The sequence below is a fragment of the Aedes albopictus genome, chromosome 1 (genome assembly GCF_035046485.1).
Source record: "Aedes albopictus strain Foshan chromosome 1, AalbF5, whole genome shotgun sequence".
Taxonomy (NCBI): domain Eukaryota; kingdom Metazoa; phylum Arthropoda; class Insecta; order Diptera; family Culicidae; genus Aedes; species Aedes albopictus.
The window spans coordinates 19,256,122-19,278,016 of NC_085136.1; the positions used below are offsets into that span (position 1 = coordinate 19,256,122).

Consider the following 21,895-nt stretch of genomic DNA (forward strand, 5'->3'; position numbering starts at 1 on the left):
ACTTAAAGATACTCGATGTACTACAGCGTGAACCTATACAGTAGACGTTCGATAAGTGCAACATGTTTACGTTTCAGTTACCGAATGAAATTCGCTAACTGCAACGACTGACAGCCGTCAAACAGTTGTCAATAAAAAGAAAATCGCGTTAAGTACTGTTCCTTTGAATTCCACTAAGAATTTGCATCCAGCCAGAATGCACTAAAAACATCGCAATGCAGCTATAGTGCATCCGAAAAACATCGCAACTCTGTTGACGTTTTGGTTTTGACAGATAGCGGTGCGATAACTGAAAAATTGTTGCACTTTGCGGACTTGCAGCGAAAAAGCACTGCAGTTAAACCGTTTGCACCGAGCGAACGTCTACAGTATTAGAAGATTGTTCGAATCGTTCAAATGCTATAGATGATTCTAATCATATGTTACATAAGTGCGTCATTTTGAGACTCGTTTCCCCAAAATGCCATACAAATGATCGCACAGATTAAGTTCGTTAAATTTTATCTGCACAAGCTTTTGTTGCTTGAAAAGTTCTTCAAATATTCGGATCACTCATGTTGAAGTTCAAGCACAAACAGACGTATACTTGGGACAAATTGCGATGAAAATCATCGTCATGAAAACAAAATCGCCCAATGCCAATCAGGCTGTGTTACGCAAACCACTCAGTAGGTGGCGGTAGTGAGCAAACGTCAAACAGGAGCAAAAACGATGCGAGCGCCGTGACCGAGCGATTTGCGAGGTACAAAATATTTGAACTAACGGTTAAAAAGAGTGACGATGAGAAGTGAGTAGAGTAAGACGTCTGTTTGTCTGTGGTTCAAGTAACGTCTAATTGCAGTAATGGTTGAAGCTTAGGCTCCCATGCCCTACCAGCCAGATAACTGGGTTTAGCAAACCAAGCAATACATGTGGCAACACTTTAAGCGGCATGATGTAACTTTGCCGAGCACTCTTTTTTTTTCCTTCTAAACCATAGGGGGATAAATCTGCTCATCAGACACCCTAACAGGAAGGTTAGGGTAGTGTGGGGATGAGGCCGTCTTCTACAATGCCGGTAGAAGCCAGGACTACTCTCTCCTCGACCCACTAAAACACATTCCTATGGTCGCCAAACCCTACGTCTCTCCGGAACCACCAAGAAGGTATTGCTTCAGAGAGGGGCTAGTGCATATCGCACCCTCAAGGTTAGCTGCCGTAGCCTAGCAGCAACGAACATCGATGACTCGCTCTGGAGAGTCCATCACGATAGCATGCTGGCGCTTAGCCAGTTTCCCGAGTGGTCCTCGCCACTCCCTTTGTCCTCGGAAGGCGGGCAGGGTCAACCCCGCCCGCGCCCTACTGCTGAGCGAACATCAAGAACTGATGCCCACATGCAACCCGATCTGACCTGCTGAAGGCAAGGGTATCACTACCCTTCAGGCTTTATCAGCTGCATCCGTAGGTTGCAGACAGCAGGGTCTCACCTACCCCGACCCTTGCCGGGGACCCCTTTCCAACCGCGGGCTCAGATCCAACCCAGTAGACTGACGCCACGACAGCACCGCTACCGGGACTTCCTCTCCGCGGCCACTTAATCGCTGTAAGGGTCGATCTCGACCGCAGGGCACCGGTATGACCTACGAAGCCGACTTCGAACCCCTGGACCACCTCTTGTACTGCATCTGGACTAGCCATTCTCCGAGTCCACGCGCCACCTCCTTTGTAGCTCCCAGACGATATGGGTGATAGCCGTTGAAACGGCATTCCAGCTAATCTCATCCCTACACATTCTCTGGACCAAGTTGTCCGGAGTTGTGTCCTCCCCGCATGTGGCAAGCATGCGGTCACGCATTGTGCGAAAACGCGGGCACACGAACAAAACGTGTTCCGCCGTTTCCTCTAAACCATTGCACACTGGGCATTCGGGAGAATCCGCATGCCCGAAACGGTGTAGATACTGTCGGAAGCAACCATGACCTGTAAGGACCTGTGTCAGGTGGAATGAAACTTCCCCATGGCGCCTATTAATCCAACTATCTACCCTCGGTATCAACCTATGAGTCCACCTTCCTTTGGTGGAACTGTCCCACGCGCGCTGCCATTTGACCATAGAGGCCATCCTGACAGTCTTGCGTATGCCTCTTGTGCCGCGCATTTCGAAGCACTCCATATCCTCACTGATAAGAATGCTGATGGGCACCATACCAGTAATGACACAGAGAGCGTCGTGTGACACGGTACGGTACGCGCTTGCAACCCTCAGACACATAAGCCTGTAAGTACTTTCCAGCTTCCGTCGGTAGCATTCAGTACTTAGCGCGGTACCCCACGCCGGGCCGCCATACCTAAGTATGGACGTAGCAACACTAGCCAGAAGCTTGCGCTTACTGGCGTACACCGCTGAGCTATTGGACATCATCCGGGACAGTGCCGCAATAGCTGTGGAGGCTCTTTTACAGGCATAATCGACGTGGCTACCGAAGGTAAGCTTATCGTCGATCATCACGCCCAAGTGCTTGACAGAACGCTTCGACAGGATAGTGCACTCTCCTACACTGATCTCCGTCTGCTGCGCCGACTGCATGTTGTTAACAACCGTCACCTCTGTCTTGTGGTGAGCCAGCTCCAGTTTTCTGGACCGCATCCACGCCTCCACAACCTTGATCGAGTGGTTGGTAGTCAACTTTACCTCCTCGATCGTTTCACCGTAGATTTCGAGCGTAATATCGTCGGCAAATCCGACTCCCACTGGGTACTCTAACCTCAACACCTCGTCGTACATGACATTCCATAACACCGGACCCAGGATGGAACCTTGCGGGACTCTTGAGGTTATGTGAAAGCACTTCCGACCCACCTCTGTGTCGTATACTAGTACGCGATTCTGGAAGTAGCTTCCGAGAATCTTGTACAAGTACTCCGGTATCCCCAGACGTAGGAGCGCATCGGCAATAGCAGCCCAACTGGCGCTATTAAATGCATTCCTTACATCCAGAGTCACTACCCCGCAGAAGCGAATTCCCCTCCTCTTAGGCTCGAGTGCTTTCTCGGCGGTTTTGGTAACCGACAAGATAGCGTCTACGGTGGACCTCCCCTTCCGGAAGCCATACTGGTTGCTCGAGAGACCATTTACGCCCTCAGTGAACTTCAACATTCTCTTGAGGATGATCTTTTCGAGCACCTTCCCCGCCGTGTCAATCAAGCATATTGGTCTATATGCCGACGGGTCTCCGGGTGGTTTCCCCGCCTTTGGCAATAGTACCAGGCTCTGCCTCTTCCAAGCTTCTGGGAAAACTCCCTCGTCCAGGCATATCTGCATAGCAGACCTGAACATCTCGGGAGCTTCTGCAATAGCTACTTTTAAGGCCAGGTTCGGAACTCCGTCCGGTCCTGGGGCCTTACCTACGCTAAGGGACTTAGCTATCCCCGCAAGTTCCACATCGGTGACCCTTTCCTCATCGCCAGCCCCATTCCCCGGCTGTCCTACGAAAGGAGGCCAAGGAATAGGATCATGACGCGGAAAAAGTCCTCCAATGATCCCCTCCAACATCTCTGGAGATTGCTCTGTAGGAGCCATCACACCTCTCGTCTTGGCCATAACGATCCTGTAGGCATCACCCCACGGGTTCGTATTGGCACTCTGACAGAGACCCTCAAAGCAGGCCTTTTTGCTTGCTCTTATCTCGGTCTTGAGCGCGGCTTTTGCAGCGGCGAACACCACCCGCCGTTCGTTTCGCTCTTCCTCTGATCGTGCTCGCTGCATCCGCCGCCTAGCCCGTAGGCAGGCGCGGCGCAGGTCCGCAATCGCGTCGGTCCACCAGTAAGCCGGTGGCCTCCCATTTCTAGGGTGGACTCGCCTAGGCATGGTCGCATCACACGCACGTGAGAGCACCGCTACCAGCTCGTCGCCGTCCAAACCGAGTAAGTTTCGCTCACGGCGGAGCGCTTCCCTAAATACCTCTTCGTCGAAGTATGATGTCTTCCACCTACGAGGGCTTGGCCTTGGCCTAGCCGCCTCTTCTTCTATCCGCTGTCTGCTGTTGTTGTAGTCGATACTGTAGCGAACCGCCAGGTGGTCGCTGTGAGTGTAGCCATCATCTACTCTCCAGTTCGAACTACTTGTTAGGCCAGGACTACAAAAGGTCACGTCAATAATTGACTCCGCTCCATTTCGACTATAGGTACTCTTGGTACCGACGTTAGCCAAGTCGACATCTAAGATGGCCAGTGTTTCTAGCAGGATCTGACCCCGCTGGTTCGTGAAACGGCTTCCCCATTCCACAGCCCAGGCATTAAAGTCACCCGCTATTACCACCGGCCTTCGCCCTGTTAGCACGGTCGTTAAGCAGTCCAGCATTTGCGTGAACCGCTCGATCGGCCACCGCGGAGGCGCATAACAGCTACAGAAGAAGACCCCGTTTACTTTGGCGACCACGAAGCCCTCATAGGTAGTAGACACCAACTCCTGCACGGGGTATTTACCCGTCGTCCATATCGCCGCCATTTTCCTGGTCCCATCCGAGGCCCAGTTGCCGTTGCCGGCGGGTACTCGGTATGGGTCCGAAATGATGGCGATATCCGTCTCCCACTCAGAAACCGCCTGACAAAGCAGTTGCTGAGCCGCATCACAGTGGTTCAGGTTCAGCTGCGTTACCTGCACTGTGATTTGTTGCTCACTGCGGCTTTCTTAAAGGCCGGGCACCCTGGACCACCCATCGCATGTCTGTTTTTCGAGGTTTTCCCGGTACAGATCATGCATATGGGCGGACTCGTGCAGCTTTGGGCCTTATGACCTTCAGCGCCGCATCGCCTACACAGTTTGCGCCTGTCGGGGCCTTTGCAGTCCCACGACTTGTGTCCTGGTTCCAGACACCTAAAGCAAACCTCTGGTGGCTCGTGGAATGTCAAAGGACATACGCACCAGCCCACCTTTATCCGCCCTACTTTAACGGACTTTTTAACGTCCGCCACAGGTAGCTGAACCAGAGCTATCTGTGTCCCTGCTGGCCCCTTCCGCAGCCACGGTGCTCCCCAGACCGTTATTATAAAATAAAAATCTCCATCCAATCGGTGCCCACCATTCGTTTTCTATGGCTATCCTGCATGTCTGGACAAAATTTGAAAAAAATCGTAGGGCTCATTTTTGAGTTACGCCCTTTTAAAGGGCGTAAAGCCCAAAATTCAAAGAAAAAATCGAAACATTTAGTACTTAATCATTTTTTAACGATTTTGATGAAATAGTTTCTTGAAGAATTGTATTGCATTGAGTGTTAGATTAGGCTGTCCCAAAAAAAAATCGATGTTCGAAAAGTCAAGGTGCTCAACCCTTAAATGAAAGATATGCATATTTGAAGCATTTTTGTAGAACATTTCGATTTTCTAAAAAATCATTTAGAGGTTCCGCTAGGGCGATTTTTAAAAAATGGCCTTTTTTCATGAAAAGTCTCAAAAAAAATAATTTTTTCGTAATATTTTTTGAACTTCTGATTTTTTTCAGTATTTTTGTATTTTTCTATGGACCTCTAGGCATTCTTGAAGGGGATAAGTTTTTGAAATATTGTATTTATATTGACGGCAGAACCGTTTTTGTGTTGATAAAAAAACTATTTTTTGCGAATTTTTCATCTAAATTTAAGAAAAAAATACATGCACGATTTTTTATTTTCAACTTTGAAAATTTTATCTGATAGTACTATTTGCATGCGTCATTTCTCTAAAAAAAGATTTAAAATATCTTGTCTAGAAGCTGAGATATTAGGATTTTAGTAAATAGACAATATTTCAAATTTTTGCAAAACTTTGTTAAGTTAAGTCAAGACTGATTTTAAAAAACTTAGAAAATAATAGGCTTTTGAGGAAATACGCGATCTTATGATTGCTAAACGTTTATTTCTTTGATGAATTGAGCTAATATTTTGACACGAAATTGCAAATATGCTGAATTTTGCATATACGAAAAACAAATCTGTGTCTGATCATAAGCTTAGGCACGATAGGGCAACCAAAATGTGTCAAAGTGATCGGTCAACGGTAGTCTTTTGATTTACACGTGTGTTGCTGTTCGAACAGTTTTGAACTTACGCCCACACATGTGATCAGAAATGATTTGTATTTCTTATACGCAAAACTCTTCATCGTGTCGGTTTCGTATCAAAATTTGAGTTTAATTCATCAAAGGAAATATAGTTAAACCATCTCAAAGTTGGCAATTTTGTATGACAATCGGCGTTTGTCCGATTAACTATGCACCCCCGTTGCCAAGTTTCATACCAAATTTTACATAACATTTCAAGTTCAAGTCTTCAGTAGAAATCATGACTTAACTATTGTTAGCCGCAACAGCTCCTCGTACGGAACACCCTGTAGCGAGCCAATGTGAACCACTACCTAGACCCAACGAACTGTCACGAACGACGGTCGATGGTCGGTACTGTCATGAATGAGGGTCGACGATGACAAACGAAATTGAAGTCAAAGTAATAAGTAATCGTGAATTGGAAACTCTTGTTTTGCTAAATAGTGGATTATTGTGAATTATCAAGGTAGCCTTATGAGAGTATAATAGAGTGTAGATGTTATTTCATTCATGTCTTAATTTGTAGTATTCGAAATACAGTTTGAATTTCTCTGTGCGAATTGATTGTGAGTGAACTATATAGGAGACTAAAATGTAAGTCATAAGATTAGGGAGCTAATAATATCCAACTAATAAAAACATTACTTACAGCTTGAGCTGAACACACTCGAAACAACGAGTTTCTGCTTCGAGACCTCCGAAATATCTCTTCGCAACAACTATGTTTTTTTATTGATTTTATCAATGTACATAATCTCTGCATGGAATGGTCGTTCCTATTTCATAAAAAAATGGGCGCAGTAGTCGGAAAATCCACGACGTAATCTCGTACTAAATGCGCTGCTACCAGTAATCACGATACCCGTCATATTTGTAGTTATTCAGATAAAAGCTCTTCATAAATCTACTGCCCAGAATAAAAGATCCATGTTTAAACTAGCTTGACCATACAATAAGAAAATCAGTTTTTTAACTTCTTTTAATATACGAACATTGGAGTGTCACAAAAACCTTACAATATTCCAAATATACAAAGTTTTGCAAAATTTTAAATATTGTCTATTTACTAAAATCCTAATATCTCAGCTTCAAGGCAAAATATTTTAAATCTTTTTTTAGAGAAATGACGCATACAAATAGTACTATCAGATGAAATTTTTAAAATTGGAAATAAAAAATCGTGCATATATTTTTTTCTCAAATTTTGATGAAAAATTCTCAAAAAATGATCTTTTTATCAACATAAAAACGGTTCTACCATCAATATAAATACAATATTCCAAAAACTTATCCCCTTCAAAAATGCCTAGAGTTCCATAGAAAAATACAAAAATATTGAAAAAATTCAGAAGTTGAAATAATATTACGAAAAAATGATTTTTTTGAGATTTTTCATGTAAAAAGGACATTTTTCAAAAATCGCCCTAGCGGAACCTCTAAATGATTTTTTAGAAAATCGAAATGTTCTACAAAAATGCTTCAAATATGCATATCTTTCATTTGAGGGTTGAGCACCTTGACTTTTCGAACATCGATTTTTTTTTGGGACAGTCTAGTGTTAGATTTGTTTAGCATAGTTTTTTGTTGAAATAATTGAAGTAAATATGACGTTTTTGTGAGTTGACATAAATAAAAGTGTATTTATATGAAAATATTTCAATAATATTTGTAACTTCTCAGGTTCAAATACGGTAACAAAAACGTGATTGTATATAAACAAAAAAATAAAGTAAATGAAAGGAAAGCTCTTAAAAAGAGAAATTTAGCATAACATGTGAAAAGGGCCTAAGTACTTTTTGTAAACAAACACGTTTTGATCGCTGTAGGGCCCAACTGTACTCACGAATATCTGCACCCTTTACCGAGAGCCCGAAGATTGCACTTTCTGAAACAAGTTTGTTTACAAAAAGCACTCAGGCCCTTTTCACATGTTATGCTAGAAACTATATTATGTGTGTTTGAATAAATGGAAGAAGAGCTGTTGTTTTAAGCCCATACTAGTTTTATTCGCACAAGACAAAAAAAAACTAATCGATTCGGTATGAAACATGAACACCAATATGTGATGATTTATAAATTTTTAATGATAATTACATCTAATCAGATATGTATTTATTGTATTTGAAAACGTAATATTTTGAATAAGAATGTAGTGTATTACAAAAAATAATACCTACACTGAATGCCGCTTTACGGTGATAAAGACCACAAAAATGTGTTTAAATTTACTATCGGCGCCGAACCCAATCGCGCGCTATTCGTACGGGCGGTTGCACAGGTGCTGCGGTGACTTTCGCTCACTGTTGAAAACAACTCAAGGCTACTCGACTATGTTTTAACAAAATAGCAAGGTTGGTTTTAAGTACTATGATACCTTACGTAGATTATGGACAGCGCCTAAGTTGAAATGAGCCCCGCAAATATATAGATATTACTTTAAAAAAATGAGATATAAACAGACTTGCTTCAGCATTATCGTTTATCTAAGTCTCTTCAATTGCATCTCATGTCCACATAGTTTTTAAAAAATAAGACAACACGCTGCCAGGAAGTGATAATCATGTTTTCCAACAGTAAATTTACACACGTTTTTGTAGTCTTTATCACCGTAAAACGGCATTCAGTGTAGGTATTATTATTTATAATACACCACATTCTTATTCAAAATATAAGGTTTTCAAATACAATACATATCTGATAAGATGTAATTATTTTTAAAAATTTATACCGTGAGGTCGTCATTCACCGCTCATTTTGGGTCAATCATACAAAAATGATCAAATGTTATTAAAGTATCGTAACAAAAGTGAATGTAACATGCTGTCACATCAAAAAACTTTAATTTCACTAAGTTTTTATATGGGTGTACCTGAAATCACGTTCTCAAAAAATATTTCTCACACTGCGCTGCAGGACAACATGGGAACTGTTCAGGGCAAACAGCAGAAGAAATATCCAACAGGTGAAACCCGTTGAAGATTCCATTTTGACAAAAAAGGATTAACTGAACGTCATGAATCATCAATACTTTGGTGAATAAAAGTTATTTTGTTTTTATAAATGAATAGTTTCTATGATTCCATGAAAAAATAATCCAGTGAGCGGTGAATGGATCCATTATGAGCGGTGAATGGATGCATGAGCGGTAATAGGAGTCAAGAGATAATACATTTGAATTTTTATTTTTTCGAATGTAAACATATTTTACAATCGTTTTATATTTTTTCTATAATAACAACATAATTGTTGAGTTGTTAACGTAAATTAAAGTGCAATATTCGCAAACGTCGATTTTTAATGTCATATACTTTACGAAAATGCCGTTAACCGTTATGTGGCCGGCAAACTTTTTGCTTTTTTCTACACCGTGTATTATAAATGGGTGCTGCACGCTATGTCTGAACTAGCAGATTATAAAAATTGAATGTACATCGGGTTTCTTTCCACAGAATGTCAGAATTCATGCTATATTATCATATGCAGAAGGTTTTAAAATATTTCATCGGGGAAAATTTGATTTTTTCAACTTCTTAACTGTTTTTCATACTAATTTGCATGAAATTCACGTTTTCGGCCAATTTCTCTCCCATACAAAATGTATGGACAAATTTTTCATCGACAGAATATTTTGAAACCTTCTGCAAATGAAAATATAGCTTGAATAGTGATGTTTGGTGGAGAGAAACCCGATGTACATTCAAGTTTTATAATCTGGTGGTTCGGGCATGGCGTGTGCTGGGTACCCGGGTACCCTGCCGGCCACATAAGGGTTAAATGAGCGATGAATGGCGACCTCACGGTAAATGTTCATGATTTCATACAGAATTAATTCGTTTTTTTGTCTTGTGCGATAAAAACTAGTATGTAAAGGGCTTAAAACAACAGCTCTTCTTCCATTTATTCAAACACACATTATATCGTTTCTAGCATAACATGTGAAAAGGGCCTAAGTGCTTTTTGTAAACATATTTCACATTGGCGTAGCTAGTTTTTTCTTTTCTCTCACTCACTCTCCTAAACAACCTCGAGAAAGAGAAGGATCAAAGAGGGAGCACATGCCCCCTCTTGCATCCCGCTCTTTCTCATGTTTATTTAGGAGAGTGAGTAAGAAAAAAAGAAAAAGCTAGCTACGCCAATGATATTTCCGAAAGTGCAATCTTCGGGCTAACGGTAAAGGGTGCAGATATTCGTGGATACAGTTGGGCCCTACAGCGATCGAAACGTGTTTGTTTACAAAAAGCACTTAGGCCCTTTTCACATGTTATGCTAAGTTTCTCTTTTTAAGAGCTTTCCTTTCATTTACTTTATTTTTTGTTTATATACATTCACGTTTTTCTTACCGTATTTGAACCTGAGAAGTTACAAATATTATTGAAATATTTTCATATAAATACACTTTTATTTATGTCAACTCACAAAAACGTCAAATTTACTTCAATTATTTCAACAAAAACTATGCTAAACAAATCTAATACTCAATGCAATACAATTCTTCAAGAAAATGTTTCATCAAAATCGTTAAAAAATGGTTGAGTATTAAATATTTCGGTTTTTTCTTTGAATATTGGGCTTTACGCCCTTTAAAAGGGCGTAACTCAAAAATGGGCCCTACGATTTTTTTCAAATTTTATCCAGACATGCAGGATAGTCATAGAAAACGAACGGTGGGCACCGATTGGATGGAGATTTTTATTTTATAATAACGGTCTGGGGAGCACCGTGGCAGCTTGACGGCTGTGGCGGCCACCTGAACATCGCACTTTTGCCGCAGTGCCGTGACGAGCTCTTCCGCTTCGGTGATCTCGTCTAGGTCTTTGACCTTCAGAGTCGCCTCATGCGTAAGCGCCCTCACCTCCACTCCATCACCAAGGACCTCTTCTGCCAGCCTCTTGTAGGCGGCGCCCTTGTGATCCTTCTCGCGCTTAAGCTCCAGGATCATTTTGCCCGTACGAGTACGTCTGATACTGCGTACGTCGGCTCCAAGACCCTCAAGCTTGGCGTCGCACCTCATCGCCTTCAAGACGTCCGAGTATTTCGACTGTTCGGTCTTGATGACGATAGCGTCACCTTTTTCGCGCCTGGCACCTGCCTTCCTACGCCTTGGCTTGGCGACCTGCACTTCTGCCTGCGGATTCACCTTCTTCTTCCTTAGTCCAAGGAGGGTCTTCTCCTTGGATCGCCCTGCTCTGTGGCTGCTGAGGGCCCACCATTGGTCGCAACCCCTTGTTCCCATCATCCCGGGACGGGCCGACCTTTTCAGGCCCACCCTTCCCAGCTTTCCGGGAACCCTGGCTGGGGTCCGACTTTCCGGCCATAATACCGACTTTAGGGGTTATTATACGCCTGGCCTTGCGGGCACCGCCAGACAGCTCCTCACCTGACGGCTGCCTCGCCCGCTTCTGCGAATGCTTGTCACGTTTGTCACGAGCATTCGCTTCCACACTCTTAGGACTACCCGCGAAGGAGAAGGCCTCCGTTTGTGTAAACTTAGACGCTTTCTCCTTTGCGGGTTCCGCCGCTGCTGCAGCCAGCAACGCAACCGCGTGCTCCTGCTTGGCATCATCGACAGACGCTCTAAGCCGAAGCAAGGCCGTTTTCAGGTCCTTGCTTATATTCGACTTAGTTGTCGCGAAGTCGATAATTTTGCCAAGCTGCTGCTCAGCTACCTCCAATGCGGGCCGTCCTTTTTCTGCTACTTGGCTGATGGCCCTCAGCAACCATGCTCCGTCCATAACCTCCGCCGGCTGGCTTGCCGTGGAGTGGACCGGGGCTCCCACGCTTGAGCTGCTTAAGCAGCTTCCAGCACCTGACTCCTCGCTTCTCCTTGTTGGAGACCGCATCAACCCGCTTCTTGCGAAGGGGTTGATCGCACCACTACTACCTGTTGCACTTGTTTTAGAAATTTGTTTACTCATATTTGATTCCCACGAGTCGCACGAGAAAGAATGTCCACCACGCCAGAGCTCTGCATTAACGCGGTAAGGGACAGCTTACTGTGGGGGGTGCCCAGGTGCCCCACAGGCTCCGTTAAAGATCGAGCATCTTTTTCACCCCCTCGATCACTCATTCCTCGGCACGGGTCGCTTGACACCTTGAATTGGGGTTAGTAGTCCTATTCTTAGCCGGCAACTACGCGGCTGACTCGCAAGCGGGGGGGTGCGTCAGGCCCCAGGACATCCGTCCCTGCTGCCGAGCACTCTGACAGGTTAAAAATGTCCTTCGAATCATGAAATGCTTTCTGTCTGTCTGTCTGTCTGTCTGTCTGTCTGTCTGTCTGTCTGTCTGTCTGTCTGTCTGTCTGTCTGTCTGTCTGTCTGTCTGTCTGTCTGTCTGTCTGTCTGTCTGTCTGTCTGTCTGTCTGTCTGTCTGTCTGTCTGTCTGTCTGTCTGTCTGTCTGTCTGTCTGTCTGTCTGTCTGTCTGTCTGTCTGTCTGTCTGTCTGTCTGTCTGTCTGTCTGTCTGTCTGTCTGTCTGTCTGTCTGTCTGTCTGTCTGTCTGTCTGTCTGTCTGTCTGTCTGTCTGTCTGTCTGTCTGTCTGTCTGTCTGTCTGTCTGTCTGTCTGTCTGTCTGTCTGTCTGTCTGTCTGTCTGTCTGTCTGTCTGTCTGTCTGTCTGTCTGTCTGTCTGTCTGTCTGTCTGTCTGTCTGTCTGTCTGTCTGTCTGTCTGTCTGTCTGTCTGTCTGTCTGTCTGTCTGTCTGTCTGTCTGTCTGTCTGTCTGTCTGTCTGTCTGTCTGTCTGTCTGTCTGTCTGTCTGTCTGTCTGTCTGTCTGTCTGTCTGTCTGTCTGTCTGTCTGTCTGTCTGTCTGTCTGTCTGTCTGTCTGTCTGTCTGTCTGTCTGTCTGTCTGTCTGTCTGTCTGTCTGTCTGTCTGTCTGTCTGTCTGTCTGTCTGTCTGTCTGTCTGTCTGTCTGTCTGTCTGTCTGTCTGTCTGTCTGTCTGTCTGTCTGTCTGTCTGTCTGTCTGTCTGTCTGTCTGTCTGTCTGTCTGTCTGTCTGTCTGTCTGTCTGTCTGTCTGTCTGTCTGTCTGTCTGTCTGTCTGTCTGTCTGTCTGTCTGTCTGTCTGTCTGTCTGTCTGTCTGTCTGTCTGTCTGTCTGTCTGTCTGTCTGTCTGTCTGTCTGTCTGTCTGTCTGTCTGTCTGTCTGTCTGTCTGTCTGTCTGTCTGTCTGTCTGTCTGTCTGTCTGTCTGTCTGTCTGTCTGTCTGTCTGTCTGTCTGTCTGTCTGTCTGTCTGTCTGTCTGTCTGTCTGTCTGTCTGTCTGTCTGTCTGTCTGTCTGTCTGTCTGTCTGTCTGTCTGTCTGTCTGTCTGTCTGTCTGTCTGTCTGTCTGTCTGTCTGTCTGTCTGTCTGTCTGTCTGTCTGTCTGTCTGTCTGTCTGTCTGTCTGTCTGTCTGTCTGTCTGTCTGTCTGTCTGTCTGTCTGTCTGTCTGTCTGTCTGTCTGTCTGTCTGTCTGTCTGTCTGTCTGTCTGTCTGTCTGTCTGTCTGTCTGTCTGTCTGTCTGTCTGTCTGTCTGTCTGTCTGTCTGTCTGTCTGTCTGTCTGTCTGTCTGTCTGTCTGTCTGTCTGTCTGTCTGTCTGTCTGTCTGTCTGTCTGTCTGTCTGTCTGTCTGTCTGTCTGTCTGTCTGTCTGTCTGTCTGTCTGTCTGTCTGTCTGTCTGTCTGTCTGTCTGTCTGTCTGTCTGTCTGTCTGTCTGTCTGTCTGTCTGTCTGTCTGTCTGTCTGACGAGATTCTTGGAGCCACAAAATATGATGCAAGAGTGCATTTTTACTCATTCTTTGACGTGTTCCTTGGCCGTCGTTAAAAATACATAATTTTTATTTTAAAATCTTTTGTCCTGCCCCTGGCTTATAACAGTGAGTGATTCTTTTTCACTTTGTGTGGATCATTTTTGAATCCCCAGTGCGAAAAATGTTGAGTTCCATCACGTCAAGGCCGACCTCAAATGACAAACTAGAACTATTTACAATTCACTCATTTCGAATTTTCTCATTATTCCTTCGTTTCTCGAGTTCGAGTAAAGTACAATTGTACGTTTACAATAAATACCGTGCTTGATCATATTATTCAATGAGAGCGCGAGATCTCGTCTTTAAATAAATACCCTATTCGTTCGGCTTTTCAGTTGGGCTAACTTGGCGCACCGTTTTGACGAATAGTGGTGCGATAACTGCAAATGTGTTCTATTTACCGAGACTATTTACCGAAGTTAAACGGTTTGCACCGACCGAACATTTGCTGTACTTCCAATCCGAGGGAAGGCGTAAACAGATTTTTTTTTCTCAGAAATACCGACGGCGTCGACGAGGCTTGAACCTAGACTGGCTAGGATAAACTTACCACTACATCACCAACACCGCTCAAAGTTTGCTTCGATCATCGATTCATCATATACTAATAAGCTGGACGGCGTAGCGCCATCAAAGGTTTCACGATTTGTGGAATCTATCAAAAACGTGTCAGCTATCTTTAGTAGTCCCAAATAAGCACAGTCTATCTGCGACGTCTCTTTTCTCTTTTTCTCCCGATTGCTGTGATTAATTTTTGTAGTTGTTCAAACTTATGCGTGACTTTTGTGGCAATAATAAAACGTGTTTGCGTAGCCAGCTAAGTTGAAATTTGATTTTGAGAATGCAAAAACTTCCCTGATTGCTACGAAATGCATCATACAGTTTAATCCATGGGGTCATCCACCTGCTATGAATCATTTTTTTTAATCTGTATTAACGAGATTTTTAGCTCTATTATGAATCATTTCTAAAAACTGATCAGGCAACATTGTTGGAAACACACTCTAATAATGAAGCCAAATGAAATCAAACTTTTGTAATCTAGGTACTGTTTACGTCTATTACCGAAGTCAATCAAAACAACATACGATTCGCAGACAGATTAAACGTTTGACGTAATAGCAACAACAACCGAGGGGTGATCTATGAAATAGGCTCTCCGCTCTTGATTTCACGTTTCCGATAGTGATGGGTGGTGGCAATCGGGTCACGGACACGTGCTTCTGGCGCTAGTCCTCCTCGGGGGAGATAACGAGTGATGCGCCGCCACTGCACTGCGCGGAATGAGTGATCATTTTCACGCGAAAAGAAAATTGTAAACATTGGCCATTGATCGGATGCGAGAGGAATACTTTTGAACCTACTCAGTATGTGGCTTGGGTTAGATTTGTTGCTACGCCAGATCTTCGGAGATTCGAAGACCTGTTCTAGTCGTTAGCTGTGCCTTGATCATGAGTAACCTAAACTAAATCTCCCGTATTTCTTCCCGTTTTCTTCTTCCAGTTCGTCTGCATGGGTGGCACTCCGAAGCGTATGGAAAACTTTGCACACTTCATCATGGACGAAATAGGCTACAAACTGCCCGCCGGCACTCAGCTCCAGGACATTAGCGCCTTCTCCTATCGGTATTCCATGTACAAGGTAAGTAGTGATCGTGGTGACGTGATCGATCAATCGATCATGACCACCAGTACCTCCGCCTCTTTTTCCATCTTTGCAGGTCGGACCAGTGCTGTCGATCAGCCACGGAATGGGAGTGCCTTCGCTCGGCATCTTGCTGCACGAGATGATCAAGCTGATGTACCACGCCAAGTGCAAGGATCCGATCTTCATCCGGATTGGGACGTGCGGTGGAATCGGTGTTGAAGGTGGTACCGTAGTCATTACCGAGGATGCCGTCGATGGACTGCTCAGGAGTACCCATGAACTTGTAAGTGAGGGTTGTTTAAGTGGTTTGAAGATCAACAGTAATTGATCGGGGGTTCTTTTTTCGTAGGCCATTTTGGGTAAGATCGTTCACCGTCCAGCGATCCTCGATAAGCGGTTAGTTCGGGAGCTGAAATCCCTGGCGTCTCAGGATGATCCATACGACACGATCGTCGGCAAGACGATGTGCACAGCGGACTTCTATGAAGGTGAGAAAAAAAAATACAAACTTTTTTATCCAAGGTTGGAAAGTGTGCGATTTGTGCATCCCTAAAATGAAATTTTAACTGAAAAAGCCTAGCAAAAGCCTAGAAAAAGCCAAGCCAGAGCCAAGCAAATACTACCAAAGCCTAGCCTAAGTAAAGTCAAAGCCTAGCCAAACCCTAGCCAAATCCTAGCCAAAGTCTCGCCAAAGTCAAGCCAAAGCCTAGCTAAAGTCTAGCCAAAGTCTAGCCAATGTCTAGCTAAAACAGTCAAAGCCTAGTCAAAGACTAGCCAAAGCCTGGCCAAATCCTAGCCAAATTCTAGTCAAAGTCTAGCAAATACTAACCAAAGCATAGCCTAAGTATAGCCAAAGCCTAGCCAAAGCCTAGCCAAAGCTTAGCCAAAGCCTAGCCAAAGTCAAGCCAAAGCCTAGCCAAAGCCTAGCCAAAGTCTAGTCAATATCTAGCTAAAGCAGTCAAAGCCTAGCCAAAGCTTGGCCAAATCCTAGCCAAATTCTAGTCAAAGTCTAGCAAATACTAACCAAAACATAGCCTAAGTATAGCCAAAGCCTGGCCAAAGCCTAGCTAAAGTCTAACCAAAGTCTAGCCAAAGTCAAACCAAAACCTAGCCAAAGTCAAGCCAAAGCCTAGCCAAAGTCTAGCCAAAGCCTAGCCAAAGTCTAAAACAGTCAAAGCCTAGCCAAACCCTAGCCAAATCCTAGCCAAAGTCTCGCCAAAGTCAAGCCAAAGCCTAGCTAAAGTCTAGCCAATGTCTAGCTAAAGCAGTCAAAGCCTAGTCAAAGACTAGCCAAAGCCTGGCCAAAATCTAGCCAAATTCTAGTCAAAGTCTAGCAAATACTAACCAAAGCATAGCCTAAGTATAGCCAAAGCCTAGCCAAAGCTTAGCCAAAGTCAAGCCAAAGTTAAGCCAAAGCCTAGCCAAAGTCAAGCCAAAGCCTAGCCAAAGTCTATCAAAAGCCTAGCCAAAGTCTAGTCAATGTCTAGCTAAAGCAGTCAAAGTCTAGCCAAAGCATGGCCAAATCCTAGCCAAATTCTAGTCAAAGTCTAGCAAATACTAACCAAAACTTAGCCTAAGTATAGCCAAAGCCTAGCAAAAGTCTAGCCAAAATTTAGCTAAATCCTAGCCAAAGCCTAGCATACCCCTAGCCAAAGCCTAGCCAAGGTTTAGCCAAAGCCTAGCCAAAGCCTAGCCAAAGTCCAGCCAAAGTCTAGCCAAAGCCTAACCAAAGCCTAGCCAAAGCATAGCCTAAGCCTAGCCAAAGCCTAGCCAAAATCTAGCCAAAGTCTAGCCAAAATCTAGCCATAGTCTAGTCAAAATCTAGCCAATGCCTAGCCAAAGCCTAGCCAAAGTCTAGCCAAAGTCTAGCCAAAGTCTAGCCAAAGCCTAGCCAAAGCCTGGCCAAAGCCCTGCCAAACTGTTTTCAAAAAATTGACAAAAGCCAACTTTTTAAGAATGAGTTGTTAGGGGTTAGAGTCGTGTAGATTAACACCTATACTGATCGCTGATCATTCCCTTCCTCCCCGTAGGTCAAGGCCGCCTGGACGGCGCCTTCTGCGAGTACACCGAACAGGACAAGATGGACTACCTGGAGAAGCTGCACGACTTTGGCGTGGTGAACATCGAGATGGAGTGTACGATCTTCGCCGCACTCACGCATTACGCCGGCATCAAGGCCGCGATCGTGTGCGTCACTCTGCTCGATCGGCTCAAGGGCGACCAGGTCATGTCGCCGAAGGAGGTGATGAACGAGTGGCAGCAGCGACCGCAGATCCTGGTTTCCCGGCTGATCCGCAAACACCTGGCCCAGGCGGGCCACCTGAAGAATCTGTCGTCGATCCCGAGTGCGATCAAGTCGCCGCGGCGCTTCAAGCTGGTCCAGCAGGAGTCGGAAGCGCACGAGTAAGCCGGAGCGATCGTAGGCCAAGATCGCAACGCGTACTTAGGGGCAAGTATGACTTATATGTATAATTTTCGTGACGAGGATGAGGAGGTAGAGTAATGATCGCGGAAACGTGGTGATCTGTGTGCATAGGACAAGTTAGACAAGTTTTAGACACAAGTTAGACGCAAACACACATTCCATTATCGAATAGCGACTTCGCGACGGTAGTCCGTACTATCTGAAAGGGAACGGAGACGGAGGCAAAGTGATATAGCAAAGCTGGTGTTTTTTTTTTTGGTTGTAATGATCCTTCTAAAGAGGAGGTTCCACTACCTATCAGTACATGACATTTTAAGGGCTAAACGTTATGTTGTAGTTGCGCGGACATGGTTGCAACGGATTTTGGCAGGTAAACTACCAAAAATGTTTCTTTTTGGTAATTTTCGGATTTTTCATGGATCGTCGTTTCGTGCTTCACACTAAACTTCACAGTTCTGTGAATTTCATATATTTTACGTGAATCAGATATTTATCGTGACTTTAAATGGTTCCTATGAGATGGAATCTCGATGCTTTCATTTGAAACATGTGTTCAATCATAAGTGTTGTATTTGTTTCTTGTTTTATAAGCATAATAGCACAGTCTATGGTTATGAGCTAAAATTTCTTGCTGCTTCGATCGAAACTGTTGCAATTTGAGCATCCCTGAAATGAACTTTTCCATTTGAAAAGTTCATATCTAGGGATGCTCAATTTGTATAAGTTACAAAAGTGTCGAAGAAATTTCTGAAGTTTAATTTTGTTCCACAAAATCAAGAGCGAATATCAAACAAATCTAAACTGACACATTCGTTGTTTTTCTTTCCAAATTTACATTCCCAATGCTAAAAAATTCATTGTTAAAAATTCCCACAACAAAATGACGAAAATGCCGTTCGAAATGACAATATTTTTATTTGCGATACGTGAGTAATCTCGCAGCCCGCACGTTTCATTGGCTTGCAACGGCGATCAAAGTAGGCGCTGTTAATGAACACTTTCGCTGTACGGCCATTCCGAGCGATACCTTTGGTTTGCTCCAACGACAACTTATGCTGATACAATAAAACGAAAAAAAAAGTCAAAGAAACAAGAATAAGAACCAAAAAAATACTTAGACAACGATTAAATAAAATGGACGCGCGTTGCGTGAAGCAAGCATATACACTATAATATGAATAACCATATTGTTTTCCCGTTGTTCCGTTGATCCGTTAGCAGAAGCGGTAAACATTAAGTAGCTGTGTAATATTGATGATCCCCGCATCGCGGTACGCTGCGGTGCAGATGCAATGCTAGAAAGTAACGAATATACATATTAATAGCCTTCGATTCTATTTAAACAAAGGAAAATGTTGCAAACACTTAAAGACAAACGGTACTACCATAAGACAACTGGCGTTGACGCCTGCGTCTTAATATTGTTGCATGTAATCAAACATCCGTACTAGAGAAGCTCTTCTGTTCGGACTCGGACATCTTCAAAACAATAGAGATCGTGGCTCTGAAAAAAAGCATTTAATTGTTACCATATCATTTTATTTCAAGCAGTCACAGATGACGTTAGAACAAACATGAACATGGAAATTTGATATTTCGATTCGTATTTGAGTTTTTGAACGTTTTTCTCTATGAAAGCAAGTTATACAAGTTCTAATCTATTTGATAAACAAAATACTGCAAGTACATCGTTGTCGTTACTATTGAATCATAAAGCAAGAACAAACTATCCTGAATGTAGAACCCTGACTAGAGAATCCCTCTTACTCACACCAAACCACCATTAGATGGTAAAGTAGGTTCTCTTTCTCTCTCTCAAACACACTCAAACAACCTAGCGCATTGCACACATACAGATCAAACTACCTACACTAAATAACGCACTTTTTCCGACAATGTTTGATTGTACACTAGGCCGTCCCTTATTTTGCAAAATTTAGAAATGTTATAAGTTCGTTAGTGGAAAATGATCGTTTTAGCTAAAAAATGATCGTGTCAAAATTTGAAGTCCGTATCTCAAGGCTAAGTGGTCCCTCAAGGGGCCTAAAGTTGTCAAAAATTGTATGGGACCAAAAAAACATGAAATTTTTTTCGACAAAAAAATACGCTATTCTACTAAAACCGGTGATTTTAGGACCCTAAAGGGCCAAAAATGTGCTTAGATTTGCGATATCTCTACGCGTTTCCAAGATATTGACACAAAACAACTGCAAAATCAGCATTTTTGACCATTTTTTATAGATTCCGAAGGAAACTTACCTTATTTTGTTCAATAACTCAAAAACGAGCAGAGATATCGCAAATCTAAGCACATTTTTGGCCCTTTAGGGTCCTAAAATCACCGGTTTTAGTAGAATAGCGTATTTTTTTGTCGAAAAAAAATTCATGTTTTTTTGGTCCCATACAATTTTTGACAACTTTAGGCCCCTTGAGGGACCACTTAGCCTTGAGATACGGACTTCAAATTTTGACACGATCATTTTTTAGCTAAAACGATCATTTTCCACTAACGAACTTATAACATTTCTAAATTTTGCAAAATAAGGGACGGCCTATTGTACACACACACACACTTCTTACCTATACATAGAACAATCTAATCCTAAACAATAGCGAATTGCAAATCGCGGACATAGTTTCCGCGATTGCAATCGGTGATAAAATCATCAGAGAGAGACATTGTGAGTAGGCCGTCACGTTGAAAAGTTCAGAGAGAGATATTGTCAAAACGTGTCGTTGTGTGTACAAACCGAATCCAGAGTAAAAATGGAAGCACGCTGCGTGGAAGGCAACAGTTTATTATTATTATATATTATACGATAAAATATACCTATTGAATAATTTGAGCGAAGTGGAGCTGGCGCACCACCATTTTGTGTCTAAAATGTTCCGAAAGTCCTTTCACGTTATGATTTGTTGGAAGCTCAAAATCTTCAACCACTTTAGAATATCCCCGTTCTCCGTAATCTTAGCACCAACACTACTAAATCTGCCAGTGTCCCTACCTGCAAATCTTGGTACTTCGTCTTGGTCGAGTTTATTGTTAAGCCATTTTTCTGTATTCCTCTTCCGGAGAACCCAAAGTGATAGCCTAATAAAATTAACCGGAAAACCATGTACTGGCATTATCTACCAAAGCCTTGGCCAAATTTCACATTCAGCACTGGTTTGTATGCGAATTTGTACGTAAACTTGGCTAGAATCATCCGCAGGGTTGATCGTATCAACCCGGATAAAAGCTCTTTAGGTCCATACTGACTGTAGGAATCTCATGTCATCTTTCAGACATATTTAGTGTCATCTTTCAGGCACATCTCATGTAATCTTTCAGACTTATCAAAAATCATCGTTTAGACACATCGAAAGTGCCCTTTCAGACTTATCTAATGCCATCTTTCAGACATATCTAGTATCATCTTTCAGACACATCAAAAGTCATCTTTCAGACACATCAAAAGTCGTCTTTCAAAGTTATCCAATGCCATTTTTCAGGCATATCTAGTGTCATCTTCTAGACATATCTCATGTCATCTTTCAGGCACATCTCATGTCATCTTTCGGACATATCTAGTGTCATCTTTCAGACACATCGAAAGTCGCCTTTCAGACTTATCCAATGCCATCTTTCAGGCTATCTAGTATCATCTTTCCTGAGAGGATTTCCGGTGAAATCCTGAGAGGATTTTCGGTAAAATCCTGAGAGGATTTCCAGTGCAATCATGAGAGAATTCCCAGTGAAATCCTGAGAAGATTTCCAGCGAAATCCTGAGAGGATTTCCGGTGAAATCCTGAGAGGATTTCCGGTGAAATCCTGAGAGGATTTCCGGTGAAATCCTGAGAGGATTTCCGGTGAAATCATGAGAGGATTTCCGGTGGAATCCTGAGAGGATTTCCGGTGGAATCCTGAGAGGATTTCCGGTGGAATCCTGAGAGGATTTCCGGTGGAATCCTGAGAGGATTTCCGGTGGAATCCTGAGAGGAT

At 43.4% G+C, this 21,895-nt stretch overlaps 1 protein-coding gene across 3 annotated transcripts in view; it reads left to right on the forward strand.

The window, feature by feature from the left end:
* LOC109433624 (uridine phosphorylase 1) overlaps positions 1 to 20,764 on the forward strand; it is a 115,239-nt gene extending 94,475 nt beyond the window's left edge. For all 3 annotated transcript variants that reach the window (XM_019710064.3, XM_062844155.1, XM_019710063.3), the window contains exons 4-7: positions 15,345 to 15,482; positions 15,562 to 15,771; positions 15,838 to 15,976; positions 17,519 to 20,764. In XM_019710064.3, the coding sequence (XP_019565609.1) occupies positions 15,345 to 15,482; positions 15,562 to 15,771; positions 15,838 to 15,976; positions 17,519 to 17,895 (864 nt within the window). In that variant the 3' untranslated portion in view covers positions 17,896 to 20,764. The remainder of the gene's footprint in view (positions 1 to 15,344; positions 15,483 to 15,561; positions 15,772 to 15,837; positions 15,977 to 17,518) is intronic.
* Positions 20,765 to 21,895: the final 1,131 nt, after the last annotated feature.